This window comes from Hakea prostrata, chromosome 4, assembly GCF_041222555.1.
Source record: "Hakea prostrata isolate BN-2017 chromosome 4, UWA_Hpros_2, whole genome shotgun sequence".
Classification (NCBI taxonomy): Eukaryota; Viridiplantae; Streptophyta; class Magnoliopsida; order Proteales; family Proteaceae; genus Hakea; species Hakea prostrata.
Window position 1 is genome coordinate 14,144,718 of NC_142603.1, and position 16,636 is coordinate 14,161,353.

At 37.9% G+C, this 16,636-nt stretch overlaps 2 protein-coding genes across 2 annotated transcripts; both read left to right on the forward strand.

Annotated features, from left to right (window-relative positions):
• The first annotated feature begins 1,542 nt into the window (after nucleotides 1-1,542).
• Nucleotides 1,543-3,362, forward strand: LOC149018085 (UDP-glucose flavonoid 3-O-glucosyltransferase 7-like). Its single transcript, XM_089154282.1, has one exon. It carries the CDS (start codon nucleotides 1,755-1,757, stop codon nucleotides 3,201-3,203), a length of 1,449 nt encoding a protein of 482 aa, XP_089010408.1. The 5' UTR covers nucleotides 1,543-1,754; the 3' UTR covers nucleotides 3,204-3,362.
• Nucleotides 3,363-10,380: 7,018 nt separating this feature from the next.
• On the forward strand, nucleotides 10,381-11,879 carry LOC149018086 (UDP-glucose flavonoid 3-O-glucosyltransferase 7-like). The gene has a single exon (XM_089154283.1). The coding sequence runs from the start codon at nucleotides 10,432-10,434 to the stop codon at nucleotides 11,872-11,874; it is 1,443 nt and encodes a 480-aa protein (XP_089010409.1). The 5' UTR covers nucleotides 10,381-10,431; the 3' UTR covers nucleotides 11,875-11,879.
• The last annotated feature ends 4,757 nt before the right edge of the window (nucleotides 11,880-16,636 follow it).

Below are 16,636 nucleotides of genomic sequence, written 5' to 3' on the forward strand. Positions count from 1 at the left end.
TCACAAATATCAAAATTAGAAGACTTGACTTCAAATGTCTTCAACGTGGTGCTTTTTTTTTTTGGTAAGACTTCACCATGGTGCTTAGAGAAACCATAAGCATGTTAATGTGATTGTAAGCCTACTTATAGAAAATAGGATGATAAAAAGATTGTAGAATATATGATTAGATTATATAGATGTCTTAAACATCAAGGCATATATATGAAAAGAATATATGATTGTTACATTGATGGTGTTGATACGAAATCCTGCTCGTCCTTTCCTGTCAAGTTTCTGCAAAATACACGCTCGACCTTGGGGGATCAAGATACGTCTCCGACAAGCAAATCAGTACCAATGAGATATGATCACTACTACTCACTAGAGAATTCAAGTAATTGATCACACAAAATATGAATACTTACTTCCATAAGCCTACTTGATGTGTTTATATAGTTTTAGATATCATAGTTAGACCCGGAATATAACTCTAATTAAGAAGAGTTATTTACCTGACTCATCCTTCTAGGTAGTAGATCTGTAATAGAAGTTTACCTTGACCGAGCTCTCTTGACATGATGTTTAGACGACCATTAACAATATGGTTGAGACAGTTACATTGAACCCACTGGTCGGACCGATCAGGATAGAATGACTATTTTAATCATTAACAGATGGAATATTTATATATGTAGAATCTTATGTGGCCTCCTTTTCTTTTCAAAGTATTTTTACTGATAAAAGAAAAGCCTTAAACCATCTCTAGTGGGTAGGGGGGGATAGCAATCCACCACAATGCAATTGGTGTGCTTCTGTCCGTAAATTTAACCTCAGTTGGGTCGATCGCCGGAAAGAGAACGAAATATATCCCCATGAGAGGCCCAAAACTCTTGATAGAATGTCCGAAAATGCCCTTAATAAATAATTAAATATTCAGCAGGTGAGGCCATTGGTTAGGAGCGATCCCTTCTAGAAAGATGGACATTTTTATAGAGTATTTACAAAGCCTGGCAAAAGAGGTAGGCCTTATTTGATTCGATTCAATCTCGAAAATCATGTGGTGCAAGACTTCTAAGTCCGCACGCCATGTTCGCAACCCTGAGCCTCTCAATAATATTAAAAAAAAGGATTTTTTTTTAATATTATTACAAATAAAAATTGGAAACCAAAAGTAATTTAGGCCATAAGCGCGGAATGTAAAACAAAAATATAAAATAGTTGAAGTTTAGGATATATAATATCGAATCAAGTGTCAACATGATCATAAAAATTTTATAATACAATCACAATCAGAAGAATATCTGTTTTTCCAAGAAAAAGAATGAAATAAGAACAACAAACACGGAAACTTAAAAAATGAATTTTCCTTAAAAAAAAAAAAAAAAAAACAGGGATACCTACTCCTGTCATTATCATTGACATCGACGCATACACTTACGTAAGATGTTCGTTTGCACTCACATTAAAAACATGAAGATAATCCTGCAGCAGAACTTTGTGGTCCTACGTAGGCTTGGAAAGAGCGATATCCAGAGAGAAGGAGAGAAGGATTGAAATCAAATAATAATTTGCTTTTGAATCCGTGACTGTGGTTTGGTCTCCATGGTAATTGGTATCTTCTTCTGGACTTCAATCATAAAACTCACTCATGAGAACCCTGATCCATTTAGCTTTATATATATATATGTAGTTGGGAACTTGAGAATTTGCTGAAGCGCTTAAAGAGTCCAACTCTTCAGATCGACTGCTAGTGCTAGCAATTCTCCGTTTCAATGGGTTCTAAACCACATCAACTTCATGCCTTCTTCTTCCCTCTCATGGCACAAGGCCATTTGCTCCCACTCATAGACATAGCCAGGCTATTCGCTAGCCATGGTGCTAAGGTTACCATAATCACCACCCCTCTCAATTCAGCCATCTTCTCCAAAACCATCGACCGTGATTACCAGTTGGGTCTGGACATCTCTGTTCTACACATCCCGTTCCCTACAGAAGAGGCTGGCCTACCCAAAGGCTGTGAGAACATGAGCTCCGTTACTAGTCTCTCTGAAATGATAATCAAATTCTTCAATGCTCTTGAGTTGTTCCAGAAACCCTTTGAGGAACTTCTTCAAATGCATAGCCCTGATTGTCTTGTTGCCGATATGACGTTCCCATGGGCTACAGACGTGGCTGCCAAGTTTGGAATTCCAAGGCTCGTCTTTCATGGCACCAGTTTTTTCTCTCTCTGTGTCTTGGAAAATTTGACACGATATAAACCTAATGTAACCATCAATTCCGAGACCGAAACCTTCCTTGTGCCTGGTCTTCCTGACCAGATAGAATTGACGAAGTCTCAGTTGCCAGACCACATGAAATTACCAAGCGATCTGACCAAGTTTATTGAACGTGCTAGAGAAGCAGAGGAAAGAAGCTATGGAGTACTGGTGAACAGCTTCTATGAGTTGGAGCCAGCTTACGCGGATCACTACCGGAAAGTCATAGGAAGGAAGGCATGGCATATAGGCCCTGTTTCCCTCACCAACAGGGACATCGAACATAAAGTTCAGAGAGGTAACTTTGCTTCCATTGATGATGAGGGTTCCTGCTTGAGTTGGCTCAAGTCAAAGAAACCCAATTCGGTGCTCTATGTGAGCTTCGGGAGTATAGCTCGTTGCTCCGATTCCCAATTGCTTGAGATTGCTTTAGGGCTCGAGGCTTCAGGGTACCCTTTCATTTGGGTTGTGAGATCCAAGGACAAGGGGGAAGAGAGGTGGATGCCGGAAGGGTTTGAAGAGAGGATCGAAGGGAAGGGTCTAATAATAAGGGATTGGGCACCTCAAGTTTTGATCCTGGAAAATCCTGCTGTGGGAGGTTTCGTGACACATTGTGGATGGAACTCGACGCTTGAAAGCCTGAGTGCAGGAGTACCCATGATTACTTGGCCTATATTTGCAGAGCAGTTCTACAATGGGAAGCTGGTGACCCAAGTGTTGAGGGTGGGAGTAAGTGTAGGGGTTCATGAATTGAATGGACTAGTAGCAGAGGAAAAGGCAGCAGTGAAGAGAGAAGACATAGAGAATGCTGTAATGCAGTTGATGGGGGATGGAGAAGAAGCAGAGCGTATGAGAAGTCGAGCTATGGAGCTCAAAGAAATGGCAAGAAGAGCTGTTGAAGCTGGAGGTTCTTCTCATACCGACTTGACAGCTTTGATGAAGGAGCTGGCCTTGCTTGCATCCTAGATCTGAGTGTCTAAAATCTGCAATTTGTTTTTCCTTTTTGTTATTAAGGCTTGTTTTTTTAATCAATTATCATTCTCAATTATGAGATTTTTCATTATTTTAAATTTGTTTGGTATCTATTATCTTTTTATTTTAAATAATAGAAATGCCTTCAAAATTCATAATAGATATTTTGTCTATTATGGATTATGGTGAAAATTTTATTCTCTTCATTTATGTATATGTTTACTTAAAAGTTTATAGTTAAAATAAGGGTAAAATAGTCAATACATATTTTTATAAATTTTTTTATTTTCTCAATTGCTCACTATCTTTTTCTAACAATTTTTTATTTTGACATACCAAACTTATTTTTCATTCCATCATTTATTTTTTGACAAAATTTACCAAACGAATTTTCATTCTTAACCAATAATGAATTCTTATACTTATTTCGACTTCAATTTTCAGGTCATCTTTCTTTGTCAAGCATTTTTTTTTTAAGTAACTTCAATTCAGTTCGGTTTTGGAAAACTTGCCGGTCGCGGCATTAGATTCATGCTAGTCATATACATGAAAATTGAAGAAAACAACCTATATTTCTATGTTGTTTGCCACATGTCCAGGCTAGGGTTCTATGGTAACACAATGCTGACTTTGCTCCATGGAAAACCAATCCATCTCTACAATTGAATTTGAAAGCCACACTACGCCAAAACCTTCGTGGTTTCTGCCAATTCCACCCTAAACCTGAACCTCTTTTATCACTGAAAGAGGAGCCATCGACATTTATCTTGATTGATTCCTGTGTTGATAGTTCCATCGTGTGTATGATGCAGTCTGCTTCTTGACTGGGGAGTTTTGAACTTCAAAACTGAATTCAAGTGTGGTTCTATGAACTGCGATGCACAAGTGATTCATGGACTGGAGAGTAGGTGTTTGTATGATTGAGGCGTATTGTTTCCATAAGCTCCACAAGGTTATCAGTTTTTTCAAGGTGTGATGTTCTTGAACGACTTAAGTAGGGTAGTCGGAAATCAGTTGTTGAAGCTAACACATGCAGTGGCGTGGAAGAACTCCATGGTGGCAATGCTAATGTCTCCTAGATCTTAATTGGATGAAAATGAGGAAGAGATGGATTATATATGAAGATGGATTGAGCGTGTAAAAGTGCAATCAAATCAAAATATTAGATGTTTAAGGATGTAGAGAAGGTTGTAAACTGTTGGTGCAGATTTTGCTGAGGTTTGTGAACTAGGAATCTCACACCAAACTATAAGATCTGATCAATCTATTCGAATTCACACTTCCCCGCAAAATGAATGAAATTGTTAGAAACGCAGCCTCCGACGATTAAGTCAGTGATTGACAAGAAGTAGGGTTTAAGAGCTCTCTAAGAGCTTCTGAAGAATTTTAATGGAAAATCACTGGGAAGAGTGAGATTTTTGTATAAATTTGAATGTCTTACCTCTCGTGAGTGTCTTTGCCCTATTTGTAGGCTTTTCATGTAATTTTTCATCATTGATGACCATCGGATGGAAAGTAGAGATCAAATGGTTGCAATTAGGCCTTTGTTTAGGCTTTGGGCGAACCCGTAAATTGATTCGTATCATTAGCTGAATCCGGTCGAACCAGTATAAAACGGAATCAGGGTAATTTATTCACAACACGAGCCCTCAAGCCTGCTGATCAGGTTGAAATTGAATTAAGACTCTGGTCATGAGGTTTTGACTTTTCTCTGATTAACTGAATTGTTTTTTGCTTGATCATCTCCGACTCACTTTTTGTCTAGTATAGGCTATGAGACTTCTACAGTACTTGAGCTCATCTCCAGTCATGAGGAATCATTTGAACACTGAGTTCATCCTTTAGTTGAGAGAGTTCATCAGAAATTCTGAGTTCAATCTATAGCATCTTACAGCTCATCAGAATTCTGAGCTCATCTGTCAACCTGTGGAGCTCATTAGAAACTTCCGAGCTCATCCTTCGATCAAATGAGTTCATCAAAGATTCTGAAGTCAATCTATAGCATGGTAGAGCTCATTAGAATTTTGAGCTCATCATTTGATCTTGGGAGTTCATTGGGCATCGTCCAATTCAACTTAGCTGGAGAGGTCATCAATGGATACTGGATTCAATTAGAGCCGTTCCCTTTGCATCTGCTTTTGGAGTTAACCATTCTTATTTAAGCACTCAACTTTGAATGTCGATTTTACCCTCCATGTGGCAAAATTCTAATTCATCAATGCTCGAACTTCCAACACCATTAGAATTAGTTTCTAAAACTGTAATTTTGGTTTCTCAAAATGCGAATCATGGTTTATGGCTTGAACTTCATCGGAAAAATGAGTTTGTCCCCTCTTGGGAAAGTATTTAGCCAATGTAATTATCGAACAACTGTGTTCAGCCCCCAAATCGTCTCAAATATCTGCTGTAAATCTAACAAATATGTGTTTCATAAGCTTTTGATTAAATCTAATTCTTCTCTTCCTCTCAAATACTAGATTTCTTATTCTCGTTGTCATCGTTGTCATTGTCGTTGCCAAGAGAAGGCAGCAGTGAGAGTCACCGTTGTGAGTCGAGTTTAGCATAGGGTTGATGCATATATACTTGGTTTGGGTGAACTTATTTGATCTAAATTGTGTAAATTAGTACTGGTTTGATAGAATCTCACTCGCATATTAAGTTTGAGTCATTCAATGGCTTAGTGTTTATTAGGGCATGTGTCGTGCTCACAATTAAGATCGTTGTATGGCCGCTAGTTTAATGGCTGCAGAGGATGCGAATTCAGTTGACTCTATTGACCTGCCTAGAAATATAAGAATAAGAAACGTCACAAATATCAAAATTGAAAGACTTGACTTTAAATGCCTTCAACTTGGTGCTTAGAGAAACTGACAAAGCAAAGGATTAATGTGATTGTAAGTCTACTATGGAAAATAGGATGGTAAAAAGAATGTTAAAAAAATATGATTATGATTATACATATGTCTTAAACATCGAGGCATATATATAACAGAATATGGAATATATAATTATAATATTCATATTATATTTGTATAAAAAAATGTAAAATAGTTGAAGTTTAGGATATATAAAATCGACTGAGGTAGGATCAAGATTGAAAAAAAATTATAATACGATCACAATCAGAAGAGTATTTCCAAGAAAAAGAATGAAATCAGAAGACAACACGGATTTCCACAGCTTGAATAAATGATTTTTTTTTTAAATAGTAAAAAAATAAATAAATTACCCACCGTCATTAATAACGCTTACACTTAGGTAAGAATGTCTGTTTGCACTCACCTACTCATGGATTTTCTTCAGAAAAAGAAATAAACTAAGACCATGAAGATAAGGATGTTCGTTTGCACTTTGCACTCACCCACTGAGACAAAGAGAGAAGAAGAATCCACATGAGACAAATATATATATATATATATATATATATATATATATATATATATATATATATATATATATATATATATATATATATATATATATATATATATAAATATAATAAAAACAGATCAGTTTCAGAGAAGGAAATCGAATAATACTTCGCTTTGAATCCTTAAAACTGTGGTGCGGTGTCCATGATATCTTCTTCTAGAACTTCAATCATGAAACTCACTGAGAGCCCTGATCCATTTGGCTTATATATACTTGGGAACTTGAAACTGCGCTGAAGGACTTAAAGAGTCCAACTCGTAAGATCGATAGCTAGCAATTCTCCTTTCCAACTTAATAGCTAGTCTACCCTGTGCAGCCTTAGTGGTCAATGGGTTCTAAGCCACATCAACTTCATAGTTCATACCTTCTTCTTCCCTTTCATGGCACAAGGCCATTTGCTCCCACTCATAGACATAGCCAGGCTATTCGCTAGCCATGGTGCGAAGGTTATCATAATCACCACCCCTCTCAATGCACCCATCTTCTCCAAAACCATCGACCGTGATTACCAGTTGGGTCTGGATATCTCTGTTCTACACATCCCGTTCCCTTCAGAAGAGGCTGGCTTTACCCAAAGGCTGTGAGAACATAAGCTCCGTTACTTATCTCTCTGAAATGATAACCAAATTCTTCAATGCTCTTGAGTTGCTCCAGAAACCCTTTGAGGAACTTCTCCAAAAGCATAGCCCTAATTGTCTCGTCTTTCATGGCACCAGCTTCTTCCCCCTCTGTTTCTCGGAAAATTACCCTTTATATGTTAAAATGATGAAATACTCTTCAGCTAAAATCTTATTTTGAAGAATTAAATCTTTTCACCCATCTTCATTTGTTAAATTGAGCCATCACAAACCACCTACCACCACCTCCTCTTTACATTGAATGGTTAGGATTTTAGGGTTATTTGCAAAATCATAACAGCTAAACTTGATTGATTAAGTAATTTAAAATCCTAAGAATGTAAAGAAGAATGCAAAAGGCAAAACCCTAATTATAGACATTCAAATTTTATTAGTGGTGTTGGTCATCTTAACTGTGGTTGTGCTCTGCACAAGAGATGCAGAGGTAGATAGTTTCACCAAGGCATGTCCTCTCTGTGGAAAGGTTTCTTTTCCCATTGACTCCAACTTTGTTCTTAGTGGCAGCCACTTCTTCCTCATCATTGTATGGATGTTGGAATGAGGAATAAGTGGATGTTGGACATGGGTGAGTCGGTGTTGGACCAACCTAGAGGGAGGCCTGACCTAGAGCTAGCTCGAGCTGCAGGGGTTGATGTAGATGAGTTTATAACTTCTCGAGATGGATAAGCACATGTAGAGGTAGCTGCTACTGTTGATGAGGATGGGATGATGGCACCAGGCACGCAGGAGCAGCAGGATGATGATCCAAATGACACACTCGCTCCTAGTTAGATTGCGATGGATGATGGTGGTGGTGGTGGTGGCGGAGGCCTTGAGCTTTTGCATGTTCCACTACCAGAGACACAATAGCTCCCACTCTATTACACTAGGGAGAGTCATTTCACACATGCCACCCAGGATTATGATCATAGTGGTGAGTAGCAATGTGGTCATGAATATTCTGATACGAGCCACCATCGGAAGGGGAAGGGCCATGGGAAGCAACAACAACACAGAGGTGGTTATGATGATGTCACCTTCCCACACGGATCTTACGGTTATGAATCCTACGGTTCTTATAGTTAATCCTATGGTTTTTATGTAAATCCTTCGAATCCGACGGACAACTTAATAGGAGTGATGGGGTCCATGAGCTTGGATGAATTTGTAGGCTCCACATATGGTTATGGGCTTACCGGTATTTATGGTGTCCCTCCTTCTCATGGACAATATGGTATGGGTATGAGTATCCCATTTAGTACTTCATATCATGGGCACTTGCAGGGCGATAGTTACTATGAGCTTGGTCTCTCGAGGCCATGTCTATTGATAAATCCATACCTTCACAGTCATTGGCACCAACAGTAGCATCATCAGGTATGCAACACCTTCTTTTGCCCTATTCTCACTTCCCTCACATGGGAATTCTCTTGGAGGCAGAAGATGACCACTATAAAGTTGCAATTGATGATTATTTGGAGCACTATCAGTATTGAGATGGGATTAGTATGTAAATTTGTTGGGGGATTAGAGACAGCACAGTCAAATGGAATTCGATCCACCTAGGCACAATACTTGGAAGTGATAGTTAGAGATTTGAGATGATTGAATGATTCTATTTACTTGTATAATGAATTGTAGACTTTAGATGATTTGGTTTATATGAGTTTCTAGACTTTTAGTTTCGCGGCTTTCGCCCGCATACGGTTGGACATGAGTCGATTAAGAACATTAGTTTAGATGATGTTTTAGGTCAAAAATAACACTTTTATTATGTTTATTGGCCTCAAATTAGGCTCCATGTCAAATTTTAGATCAAAATAACTCCAAATGCCCTTCGAAACAGGGGGTCGATTTTTCATCAAACTCCATCAAAAAGTCACCCAAAATTTTAGCTGGCGTCGTCGTGTCGGTGGTGTCGCCAGCCACTGGCATGACGACACTAGCCGAAATTTTGAACCTTGATATCAATAAAATCTATTTTGATTAAAAGATAATATTACTTTTTTTCTCTTTGTTATAAAAAGATATACCTATCTCAAAAAATTATAAGAAGCAAATTACCCAAATTGCAAGATATGCCCAATACAAGGAATTTATAAATGAAATATATCCATAATGAAATTTTATGATGAAAATTGATGAACCAAAAAAAATTATGCTAACAATTATACTAAATTTAATTAGATATCTAACGTATGGTCAAAGACACCTTTATACAAAAAAACAATGACAATCTCCATTTTTTTTTTTTTTTGAAGACAATCTCCAATTATAAGGTTCAATATTAAGGATTTTTATTTGGGCAGCCACTGCTACTAGCAGCTAGCGGCTAGGATCGCGTCACGTGCGCAAATGTGAATCTAATAGTTATGATGAAACTGTGGGGATGTAAATGTAAAGATGAATTATTATTATTTTTTAATTTTACAAAATCTGTACTAATTTTTTGATATTTACAAATACAACTCCCTGTGTTTACCGATTGAGATGAATTCAATTTAGGGTTTTTCGATTTTCCCACTTCCTTCTTCCTCTCTTCCCTTTCCCGCTGGTCCTCTTCCTCGGATCCAACCTTGCCTTGCGGATCTTCAAATTCTGACATCGCATCATGATGCACACCCTTCTCTAGACCGATCTCAGAATTCGGTGTCGTCTACCGCAACTTCAACTACGGCACTGCCATACTTGGTCGTTTGAGAAGGAAAAAGACGAAATGGTCTTTTGAAGAAAAAGGACGGGTAAGAAACGGAAATAAGAAGACAAGAAGTGCTCACCCTTTACGAGTTTTTTTTTTTTTTTTTTTTGGTAAACACCCTTTACGAGTTTAATGAGCTAGGAAAAGAAAAAATAAGAGTTTAATGACGCATGCACTTACGTAAGAACGTTCGCCGTATATTGACGAGAAGAGACACCGAGACAGATAATATCTAGAAGAATCCACAGGAGGGAACTGGGAAAGAATATAAAATACTACCTAGCTTGAACCCTTTGATGGGGTGACGGTGACCGAGTTATCTTATTCTATAACTTCAATCATAAACTTTACTTTCCTGATCGATTTAGCTTATATATATATATATATATAGTTGCGAAGTTGAAACTGTGCTCAAGCACTTGTATTCAAGTTAATCGTTTTCCCTGTGCAGCCTTGACGAGTTGGGGCCGGGTCAATGGGTTCTGAACCACATCAACTTCATGCCTTCTTCTTCCCTTTCATGGCACAAGGCCATTTGCTTCCACTCATAGACATAGCCAGGTTATTCGCTAGCCGTGGTGCTAAGGTTACCATAATCACCACCCCTCTCAACGCACCCATCTTCTCCAAAACCATCGACCGTGATAACCAGTTTGGTCTGGACATCTCTGTTCAACTCATTCCATTCCCTTCAGAAGAGGTTGGCTTACCCCAAGGCTGTGAGAATGTAAGCTCCATTACTAATTTCTCTGAAATGATAGCCAAATTCTTCAATGCTCTTGAGTTGCTCCAGAAACCCTTTGAGGAACTTCTTCAAAAGCATAGGCCTGATTGTCTCGTTGCCGACACGTTCTTCCCATGGGCAACTGACGTGGCTGCCAAGTTTGGAATACCGAGGCTCATTTTTCATGGCACCAGTTTCTTCTCTCTCTGTGTCGTGGAAAACCTGATACGGTATAAACCTCATGAAACCATTAAATCCGATACCGAAACCTTCCTTGTGCCTGGTCTTCCTGACCAGATAGAATTGACGATGTCTGAGTTGCCAGACCACATGAAAAACTCAAGCGATCTGACAAAGTTGCTTCAACGAGCTAGAGAAGCAGAGGGTAGAAGCTATGGAATATTGGTGAACAGCTTCTATGAGTTGGAGCCAGCTTACGCGGACCACTACCGGAAAGTCTTTGGAAGGAAGGCATGGCACATAGGCCCTGTTTCACTCACCAACAGGGACATCGAAGATAAAGTTCAGAGGGGCAACATAGCTTCCACTGATGAGCGTTCCTGCCTGAATTGGCTCGACTCGAAGAAACCCAATTCTGTGCTCTATGTGAGCTTTGGGAGCATGGTCCGTTTCACTGATTCCCAATTACTTGAGATTGCTTTAGGGCTCGAGGCTTCAGGGTCTCCTTTCATTTGGGTTGTGAGATCCAAGGACAAGGGGGAGGAGAGATGGATGCCAGAAGGATTCGAGGAGAGGATTGAAGGGAAGGGCTTAATAATAAGGGATTGGGCACCTCAAGTTTTGATCCTGGAAAGTCCTGCTGTGGGAGGGTTCGTGACTCATTGTGGATGGAACTCGACGCTTGAAAGCCTGAGTGCAGGGGTGCCCATGATCACTTGGCCTATATTTGCAGAGCAGTTCTACAATGAGAAACTGGTGACCCAAGTGTTGAGGGTAGGAGTGAGTATAGGGGTTCATGAATGGAATGGATTTCAATCAGAAGAAAAGGCAGCAGTGAAGAGAGAAGACATAGAGAAGGCTGTAATGCAGTTGATGAGTGGTGGAGAAGAAGCAGAGAGTATGAGAACTCGAGCTATGGAACTCAAAGAAATGGCAAGAAAAGCTGTTGAAGATGGAGGTTCTTCTCACACTGACTTGACAGCTTTGATAGAGGAGCTGGCTTTGCATCCTTAGACCGACACTCTTTTTTTTTTTGGTGAAGAGCTTTATTCATTTAAGAGCCCCTGGATCGTACCATACATCAAAGTGCAAGCCGCGGGGGCTGCCGGCTCTCTGGCCTTTGTTTTTCTTTCCGCTTTCTTTTTTCTTCTGTTCTTCTTTCTTTCTTGCTTTGTTGGCCGCTTTGCCCTTTGTGGTTGTGGTTTCCTGGGGTGTGCCGTGTCCGGCGGGTGGCTTGGTTGCGTCCATCACTTGTTTGTGTGGGTGCCTCCTTTTGTTTTGCTCTTTCTTGTTTGCTTCGTGGGGCTGTGCCGCGTCTCCTATTGTTGGTTACTCGTCTGGTCCTTTTGGCCTCCTGTGCCGGGGAAGTGTTGTTGGTTCCTCCTGCGATTGTTTCTTCTGCTTTCCCCGGTTTGTGGTTGATTCCCCCTTCGGCTTTGCCTCTGTTTGGGTGCGGGGTGGCCTTCTTGTGGTTTCATTGATTCTCACCCTCTTTCGGATGGCGGTGTGGGGCTTTCTGTGCTTTCCCTGTTCTGGGGGCGTAGACAGCCTGGTTTGGGCTTTGTTTGTTTTCAAAAATCTGTGGTGCCGTTGTGTTTTCTCCCATTTTTGTCTTGCAACTCTTGTTGGTGCTGTTTTTCAAATCTTCGGCCCCTCTCGCCTTGTCCTCATTCCTTTGTTGTTTCGGTCTTGGGTCTGGTTGGGCTCCCGGGTGGCGGGCTTGGGTCGTCCATCTTCCATCCTGGTTGTGTTTTGCCTTCCCCTTGCTTGCCGTGCTCGTCTTTTCTTGATATGGTCTCCTCCCCTGTGCTTTGGGCGGGTTCATTTTTGGTTTTTCCTTCTTTTTGTCCGTGTTGCTTCCTTTGTTCCCGTCTTTGCTGGCGTTCCCTTTCCATTTTTTGTGTTGCCTCCCTCTCTTGGTTTCTTGTGTCCGTTGTGGGTGGTGGTTTTCTCCTTTGCCGTTTCTATTGGAAGACCGACACTCTAGAATCTACAAATTTGATCCTTCTTTTGCTGTTTTCTCTTTTTCTTAAGTTGATTGAATTGAATTGGAATTTGGACATCAAGGTTCATTCCAGACTTCGAACGGACACAAGGACATGTTGCGGAAATTACAACATTTGATGAAATAAATTTGTGTTTATCCATAAGTTCAATTTTCATTGTTCATTAGTCGCTTTTTCTTTTTGAGTTTTTTTCTTCTTTTACGTTTGAGAGTTGAGACTCCCATACATTGAATAAATTATAATTTTTTTTACTGATAGCTCCCCTAAATGGGGCGAAATTAAAGGTATCGCTTTTATGTGTATGGGGACTCACCTTTTTATTACTAATTATTCATATTTAACACAGTTTTTTTTTTGGTAAACATATTTAAAACAGTGAATAACTCTCGTTAAATCATTAAGGGTCTGTTTGGTTACATGAGTCTGGAGATTTCAAATATCTATAAATTTCAAATCTATGGAGTCATAATTTATAAAATTGAATGTTTGGTTGTGGAATGAAATTTGTGGATTCATCCTAAAAACTATTTGATCGACGTGATTTTTGTGAATGTGCAAATGTATAGTTTTTTTGAAATCTCTAGATTTCACCCCTTACCCATAAATCTACAGATTCACGTTTTTAGTGTAAAAAGGTGAACCTTCAAATTTCATGAATCTGGAGATTTTTACAATCAAACGGGTATAATTCTCAAATTCATGAATCCAGGATTTCAAATCTCTAGATTCAAGTAACCAAACAAGCCCTAAAGTTTTTAAACCAAATGACAAATATACTTTTAATGTAAAGTGTAATGATTATATTACCCAATCATTGCCACTCACACCCTCCTTCTCCACTTTAAAGAATTGTTAGCCATCGCAACTCTCCTCACCATTGCAATTCCCGTTCTACCATGGTTTCACTAGCAAGAGATTCTTTCTCCAATCAATTTATCTCGACAACATATAACCCGGTTACCCAGATCTCTGCGTGAATTTTCTTGTCGATTTCCCGGAAGCGCTTCAAGCAAGGGAATGAGACCTTGTTCAGATTTCGATTAACATCCTCCAATGTGTCAAGAAAACCCTCTATGGTGTCTCCGACATTGCTAATTTACTGATGGGTTCTCTAGTCTAGTTGGCTTATGGGGATTGTGTGGGAGCTCTATAGGATTCTACCGTTCAATCGACCCTCCCACCCAAGAAAAAAGAATACTTGAGGCTTACCTCTCTAATTCATCTAGTGGCACTAGTATCAAAACCTTCTGTGGAATATGATTTCGGGTGAAAGATTTACTTATGAAGATCATAAATCTCAATATTCAAAATGATACCAAAAAAACTAATTTAAAGAAAAGTAAAAGAAAATGAATCAGGAGAAAAATAAAATCTCAAAAAAAAGAGATCTTTCAACTTGTTGAAATTCACTTTGCACACAATCAAGAACATGCATGAGAATGAAAAAAAGGAAGAAAAATATATAAAAATTTACGTAATTCATCCTCCCGTATAGAGAGCCTACATCCTCGGTATGAAAGTCCACATCTCATCGAGTTACCGATAAGGGTGTTTAATTATCTTTATATAACCATTATCTTATTGCTTATGTCGCTTCAGGTGGGGGATTCATGTCAACTATCAGCAACATGGCGATATATCACCTTGTATCAATGATATACGACGATGTATCGCCGACACATTGAACCATGATAAACTATAGAAGATGAGTATTTAACCAAAGTATTTCTCCTCATTAAAAGAAATGTTTAAGCTTCTTGGCAGCTGATGCCATTATGTTGCGACTCCTCATTGACAACCATAGTTTGATGGCAACTAGTCAGCTAGGTGATGTTTGTGGACATTACATTGGACAAAGAGTTAAGGAAAAACACATGTTGATTAGAAGGGACCATTAAGTAGGACTACTACTTAAAATAAAGAAAATGTGAAGTTATTTACCGCAAAATATATGATGCAACCGCCATTCAACACTATGTAAATCTTAAGCCACCAATTCCTGGGTTAGTAGGAGCCAACTAATAATTTTTTTCATGTTGGGTGACATGAAGTTGAAATGTTTTTTTTTTTTCTTTTTTTTTATATAGCAGTCCCCCAAGATGTGTGTCCTGACAACACATCATGGAAAATCTTTCTTCATTCATAATGGACAATACTATGATAAAGAGAATGGTACATGATACATGGAAATCAACAACCAAGGATTTGTCAGGTAGCTTGGTCTTTCTTTACCTTTTGAGAGAAATCCACTTTTCAAAATGTATGAGCATCATCCACTCTCAAGCCAAAATCCTATAAAGAAAAACATAGTATGTGCCTAAGAATTAATGTGCTATGAGACTAAGAATTCATCTTTATGAATATTCATCTTTGTCTTTACTCTCACCTTAGTGATGCTCATGTTGCCTTAAGCATTATTCCTTGATGCTTTAAATGATGCTCCTCTCTCTTAGCTGCACTTGAACAAGGATTTGAGAGAGAGACTATAAAAAAAATTAATAACTATATAATTATTGATCTGAAATGAATAGGTTAAAGAAATAAAGCTTTCTTAGATCATGCATAATTAAACAATATAATGAAAAGCCAAGTGACAATTCTCAAGATCGTTCATTATTTTAATCATTCTTAAAGCATTCGGTATTCATTAATAACTATTTCTCAATAATAGACCTACAATTCTCTCAAAAAGGCTCTCATAAGATCCAAAGAGTTCATCAACACACTCATAGTATAATAAATTCTAGAAGTTTAACAAAATATTGTAAAGAATTATCAATCCCATAAACCTGCATTTTAACAACACAAATTGACAATGTTTTAACAACATCAATAGTACATCTTAAAAAAAAAACTAAATTAAATAAAAAATAATAAATAAAAATAAATAAAAAATAAAAATGTAAGTAAACTTAAGCAAAGACAACAAGAAGTGGGAGAAAAAAATAAATTTAATAAAAGTCAACCGTAAATCATGATCCAGTATAGCAAACAAGCCATAGCAAGATAATAATTACCAATATATCCATAGTAGTTAAAAGCTCATAACAATAATCGACCTTGGGAAGAATAAACATGTAGAATTTGCATGAAACTTTGACGACTTTCCCTCCTTGCCATTAAGGGGAGTTTTGAAAACTGTTGATACCCTACCTAAAGACAAAGTAGAGACTCCTTATCTAAAAAATAAACATTTTGTTTGTGATTAGATCCAATGTAGTTTGACGGCCATGAGAGACTAGTATGTATTAGGTCTAAAAGAAGTTGTTTTTGTGGAATATCTAATTTGAATAAAGTTTCCTTATTAGGATTGATAAGAAAGATAATTCACTAGTTAATTATAGCAAGAAAATAAAGGGTATAAATTAAAAAAGAAAAGTTTTAATAATTTGAAAAGATGAGAAGAATGCAAATAATTCTGAAAAAATACCTAGGCAAAAAAAGATTTTAAAAAATATAAAGACAGTCGTAAGAGAAGAGTATTAGATTCTACATGGTAGGATTTAAGAGTTTATTTTAAATATTGAGGTCTTAGATTTAAAACATAAAAATTTAAGAGTTAATTTTGGACATCGAAGAATTGTATTTAAGACGGTAAGATTTAAGATTTTTTTTCCTGTAGAATCTCTAATTTATATTAAATTTTTTTATTAAGAATTGATTGATAAAAAAGATTTGTTGGGTTAATTATGGGGGAAAAAAAAAATAAAGGGTATATAATGAATAAGAAATATTTTAATAATTTGACAAAATGAGAAGGATGCCAATAA